The sequence below is a fragment of the Micropterus salmoides genome, unplaced genomic scaffold (genome assembly GCF_014851395.1).
Source record: "Micropterus salmoides isolate LMB-PRFRI ecotype aquatic unplaced genomic scaffold, ASM1485139v1 Ms_hic_scaffold_20, whole genome shotgun sequence".
Taxonomy (NCBI): domain Eukaryota; kingdom Metazoa; phylum Chordata; class Actinopteri; order Centrarchiformes; family Centrarchidae; genus Micropterus; species Micropterus salmoides.
The window spans coordinates 12,751,694-12,757,954 of record NW_024041151.1 but is presented as its reverse complement, the minus strand read 5'-3'; the positions used below and the strand labels follow the sequence as shown (position 1 = coordinate 12,757,954).

The window sequence follows — 6,261 nt, the reverse complement described above, 5'->3', positions numbered from 1 at the left end:
AATCATGAATGAATGACAAAAGAGCATCATCAGTGTGAGTCATTGCGCATTTAGGCTACTGCAGGCTATAATAGCCAATTACTATATAAACAATTTTCTTTTAAATGAATGAACAAAATAATTGTACAGGAGGATAACCTCTGAGAGCGACTGTGAGTAAAAACTTTTCACCTACAGAACAAAGGAGTTCTATTAATAACCACCACCACAACAACCAAAGCCAGCCACCTGAGGTCATTCATGTCCTGCTCATTTTTTTTTATCAGGTAGTCTAATAGTTACAGTCTACAGTTCAAAAACATGTGTTGTGCTTGTTCGGTTATTGACACCATTTTTTAGACAATAGGCTATTGTATTTGTATTTAGCAGTACAGAAAAGGCTACCATGATTTTATTATGTCATGTGAAACACACTGTACATAGGCCTATTCATCAAGGAATTCACATTTTGGCACAAATGGTTCACCACCTGAATTCAGATATTAACATTATGTGGTATATTATTTTTTGTCCTTTGTGGTCATTCTTATTACATCTATTTAAATCATATGTTTGCTGAGCATGAGAATACTCTAGTTAATTTAATTCCCCACGGTGACTCTTGTAACTTTCGCCGCTGCATCGACCTAAATTCGTGATGCGGATCAGTAGTTCGATGTAATCTGGTTCTCTCCGTGCACAGAGCCTGTGATTGGCTGTGATTGGAAGCCCCGCCCCTAACATGAACGCGCTCAGGACTGAATGGCAATGTCTAGAGCGAGCTACTAACTTCAAGAGACCGGTTAGCTGAAAATGGCGATATTATATAGATACCTAAAAAATCCTGACCATGTTAAAGTTAGTTTTGCAAGACATGTCCTCACACCCTCTTTATAAAGGGGAGAAAAAAAACACACACACACACACACACACTCGACACACCCCAGCTCCACGCCCTCTACATATTTTATTGGCTAATGAGGAGCTTTGGGGAATTCACGGCGCATCTAATTGGCTGTTGTTGACAGCAATCAGGTCTAATCGGCACGCGATTGGCTGAGCGTTAGGAGGAAGTCAAGTGTCGAAACGTTTCGGAGGATAAACTCGGAGTTGACAAAAGCGATCAGTTCAGTTGAAACATTTTGGACACAGTTTGTTTTTAAATTTCCAAGTTGTGTCCTGGACGGACCACGCTGGCGACGATTACCTTATCCGGCCGCGAACCAACCCCCCGTTCCGTGCCAAGGACTTGGTCTCACTGTGGACTTGACCACCACCGCACGGCAGAGAGAGAAAAGTGGGACTTTATTGTTCAAGGCTAGCTAGCTAGCTTTGCCAAGCGGCTTGTTTTTGTGTGTGTAGCGTGGACCGTAGGCTATATGGCTGCGACTTACGAGCCAGTATATGGACTTTCAGAAGACGAGGTAAGACTTAATCTCAACAAAGCTTTGTTATGCAGACGGCCGTCATGAATAGGTGTCTCGGACAGGGGGGTTCTGCCTGAGATAGCTAACACCAGCTCAAGCTAACATGCCCTCACCCACGATAACAATGCATAGTAATGTCTAGGCAGCTGTCAATGTCCTCCCCGCGGTCTGCATGTCCATTCGTTTACTCACTGTAGTTTCAGCAACAACAGCACCACTTCAGAGTATTAAAATTAAATCGTTCAGTTCGACGGAGCAAGCTGTAACGTTAGTGTTTTCCCTCGCTGCATCCTCTTTTTGAATTAATGTGTGAACAACTTGTAGCTCGACTAGTAACGTTACCTCAAAGTGCTATTATTTTGAAGCCCAGATGTGCAGAGGACAATTGATTAATGTCTTTGTGTGGAGGGGCTGGATGGCATTAACGTTACAAGCTAACCACTCTGTCAGACTTAAACACCGCCTCCTGTCTGTAACCAAAGCTGAGGCATGTCATCTGAGGTCGATATCCACTTTGGTGGTATCTCTGTCGCCTTTGACATTCAGGCTTACATCAATACTCTAGTATAAAGTAATGCCATAATGCAAACCTTGTTTTACATGGTAGCACGGTAGTCACGAGTCAAACACAGTGACTCCACTGATTGACTAACAATTAATTTGCTAATCAAGCAGCTGTCATGTCAGCCCACCTCATATTGGATATTAAGGATTTTTTTTTTGGATGATCCAGATGGATTACTAACAATATTATAATAATATGTTCATTCAAGGTCCTCAGAGGAAAAGTGACTGATTTTTGAGTTTGTTTGTCCTCTGCTTTCATCTGTAAACTGTAAGTCTTTTAACAGGATGCAGAATATTATTTTAATGTGGCCTTTTTATGCCAGTTTAGTGGACATATGTCTCAGCAGATACACTGTTCATTGAACTGGCTGATATTTTAAACCCATTCAAATTGAATATCTTTCTTTAAAAAAAAAAACAATAACAAAATTTATTGTGAAAATCTTAAGACATGGATCATCAGCATTTTCATTTTTAGTCTGTATCCCCTTCTTCCACCTCTACCCATGCATCTGTACAGTACATGTAAACATACACGAAAAGAACATAACATCATTTAACATTTTTTAGCAAGATCAGAACATGTAATGATACACTTTATTTCGCAGGCTATACACAGTCAAACTCAGCCAGTGTTTTTCTTGAGGAGGTAGCGCTTATTGTGCTGTTTGTCAGTCAGTATGGGAGGGGAGGCATACCTGTAACAGAATTTCACATGCTGCAACACAGCAGACTTTGGCAAGGGTTGGCTCGTTTTTGGTTTACATTCATCATATTACAGACATTGCTTCACATCACTTGCAGTCTCCACAAGTAAAGGTGTTAAGACAATTGTGGGTTCACATTCCATGAAACACTAAACTTCCTGTGTTCATGAGGTAATAATGATAATAAACTTTATTTTATAGAGCGCCTTAAAAAGCAGCTTCTCAAAGCGCTGTACATAAAATCACAATCCACACGAAAATATAACAAATAAAAGTTAACAAAAACAACATAAAAATAATATGAAACAATCACAAAAGGCATCAGCAATCGAATGCAAGTTTAAAAAAGTGTGTCCTGAGAAGAGCTTTAAAAATGCCAAGGGTCTGGGCTTCCCTGAGTTCAGGAGGAAGAGCGTTCCAGAGTGAAGAAGCCTAAACAGAAAAGGCCCTGTCACCCATAGATTTTAGGTGCGATTTTAGGTAAACGTCCAGTATCCAGTCTGAACAAGGCCATGACCTAAAGTAACAGCTGGGTTAGCCTGGCCTCCCACCCCAACTTCCTCCTTTGCTTAATTATCTGGCACTTGTCATATATAAAATTGTGACTGACTTTGTTGTCAGGCTTTGTGTAAATGTCATTAACTTATCTCAGACCGCCCACCAAAAGCAGTGTGCCAGTGATTTTACTTTAGACCCCATTTCAAGTTGCTGTGAAGTAGAGAAGCGGGTACAGCTGTAAACCAAGCATGGTGTGTGGTGGTTAAACTCAACCTACAGGTCTACAGGAGGTGCTGCGGGAATTAAATGCATACACACAAACATTAACTAATGAAACTAATAAATACATTTTATTATAAATATAATAATAATAAAAAACTTGTGGTTCTAATCTACTGCTCCAATACTCTTGATTTAAAAAATATATCCAACCTTCCAACCTTGTACAACATGTGTTTAGATGACTGTGATCATACCCTTGATTTTAATTTTCACCCTCGACGTGAATGTGTCAGTCTTGGAGTGTCTGGACATACCAATTTCTGACCACAAATGCATAATTTTTACCTGTGAATCGCAGTCCGTTACTTATGCACCACCCTGTTCTATGTGCACATACATGCACGCTTAATGAACAAAGCGCCCCTACTTTTTGTGCAACTTTTAGAAATTCTGACTACCCATCTCAATGACCTGCTTTCATTTTCTGTTCAACTTTTGATATAGTTGCTCAGAAATAGAATTAAAGTAACTTGCAACTTTGGGTAAATTAAAGCACACGTAGCTGTAAAAGAGAGTGCAGCAAGGCTGAGAGGAGGTGAAAGAAAACCAGTCTTAAGGTTCACTGTGTTCACTGAGCTACTTTATTAGAATATGGTAAAAGATGCAAAAACGCGCTACTTCTCAAATCCTATATCAGAAAAAAATTTTCAAGACTATCGAGCAGCTAGTAAATCCAGATTCTCCAAATGGTCCTTTTGAATATGATGCTGGCTGTGAGAATTATTTTTTATTTTACAGAGAAAGTGGAGCATATCGGGGTCAATATATTGCCTTGTATGACTTTTGCTGATGTTGATTCCCCCGTACACTTACCCTGAGCCACATCTCCAATTTAAAATCGTATCTCACATGAAGGTGTCCTTTAGTCCAGTAGATGTAATGCCAACAAAGCTTTTAATTAATGCATTTGAAACAGTTGGGCCGTGATTGTTATCAGCTCTCTATCCCTGGGCTGTGTCCTAGTCTGCTTCAAAACTTGACCTGACTTGAACTTGACCTGATGGTTCTTGAAAGTTCCATTCTTGCACTGTTTGTTTGGAGTGCTGCTTTTGACTCGATCGATCGATGGGTGGGCATATCGGGTACTGTACGGAGTTGGCTCAAATCCTATCTTTTAGATAGAAAATTATCCATTAACAACCAGAAGTCTTTGTTTGCTGCTGTGAAATAGGGGGTACCTCAAGGGTCAATTGTGGGACCAGTTTTATTCTCTCTTTACATCCTTCCATTAGGCAATATTATTTGTAGATATAGTGTTTCCTTTCACTGTTACTGTGCTGACGACACAGAGTTGTTTGTCCCCGTTACGCCCACTGACCTCAGTATGCGGAGTTCTTTATAGGAATGCATAGTAGATGTAAGAAACAATCAAATACTGCCGTCTAATCGATGTTTTAAAGATACAGAAACTATTTTACATGCTTTTTCTCACGCCTGGATAGCTGTAACCTTTTTACATGGCCAAATAGAAAAACTGTAGACCCGGTACAGACACTACAGACCTCAGCTGCCTGGTTTTAGCCTCTTTATACTGGCTTTCAGTACATTGTAGAATTAATTTTAAGGTGCTTTTTATTACTTACAAGTCACTAAATGGTCAGACTCCTTAGAATATCTCAGATCTTTTTTCCCCATATGACCCTGCTCGCGTCTTGAAATCCTCTGGCAGGGGCCTTTTATGTGTTCCAGACTTGGCAGAAGACTAAGCGGGACAGAGATTTTGAAATAACAGCCCCTCTGCTCGAGGAAATACAGCAAGCTGAGTCAATAGCTTCTTTAAAATCTAAGCTTGAAACGTAGTTGTATTGCACCACCTTCCCTGATCCTTCATCTGATTGTAGTTTTGATTATAAATGTGATTCATTTAATATTTCTTTTATTGTTGTCTTCGAATTTGTGTTTTATGTGTTCTTTGCTTGCTATGTGAAGCACTTTGTAACTTATGTGCTAAATAAATAAATACAGTTTTACTCTGCAATATTTAATTAAAGCTTATGTCATTGATTGGTTTTAAATGTTGACTGATGGAAAGCTTTCTAGGTCAGGGTTATTGATAGCAGGTTGCAGGCAGCCAGCAGCCTGAAATATTTAAAGTGGCTTGATTGTGAGGTTATGAGATCTTTTTTTTTTTTTTTTTTTCATTTTAAATGTTTTGATCCATCATCTCTTTCTTCTGCAGCATGAAACGAGAGTGCTGCGGGTTAAGGTCATTGCAGGAATTGATCTGGCGAAGAAAGACATCATTGGAGCCAGGTGAGCATCACAGCCCCTTTTTTCTTTTTTGTTGTTTTCAATTACAACACACCAGAAGATGCTGTTTTCGTTATGCCACTTTCATGTCATCATTGTTAAATCAATGTGTAGGCCTGGTCAGTGCACCCAGTGTTTCCAACAAGATTTTAAAAGACTATGACGGGCATGGACCCTCTCTGGGGGAAAATTTTGTACATTTTAAAGTTAAATGCATTAATTTGGTGCAAAATTAAGAGACTTTCTATGAAAAACTCTGCACTCTTGTAAAAAGTGTTGCGCTATAGTAAACTATTTAATCATAAACCCATTGCATAGCTATAAATGGAAATGAAACAGCAACATATGTCAACAAATGTTTTTCCAGCAACACTAAATCAAAGAATAGAAGATAGAATATGCAATTTCCCAAACATTTTATTGTGTTTTTTTTCTTTTAATGGACACACATAATATGTTTTTATACTTTCTATGAATATAATCCAATTTATCTTTTTTCCATACTGTATAGACACCTTATTTTGAAAACCGGACATTGTCACATGTGTATC

At 39.0% G+C, this 6,261-nt stretch overlaps 1 protein-coding gene across 2 annotated transcripts in view; it reads left to right on the top strand.

Annotated features, from left to right (window-relative positions):
- The first annotated feature begins 1,071 nt into the window (after positions 1-1,071).
- The window catches only part of nedd4l (NEDD4 like E3 ubiquitin protein ligase), a 48,833-nt gene continuing 43,643 nt past the window's right edge, over positions 1,072-6,261 (top strand). For both annotated transcript variants that reach the window (XM_038733090.1, XM_038733089.1), the window contains exons 1-2: positions 1,072-1,403; positions 5,640-5,713. In XM_038733090.1, coding sequence (XP_038589018.1) covers positions 1,359-1,403; positions 5,640-5,713 — 119 coding nt within the window. In that variant the 5' untranslated portion in view covers positions 1,072-1,358. The remainder of the gene's footprint in view (positions 1,404-5,639; positions 5,714-6,261) is intronic.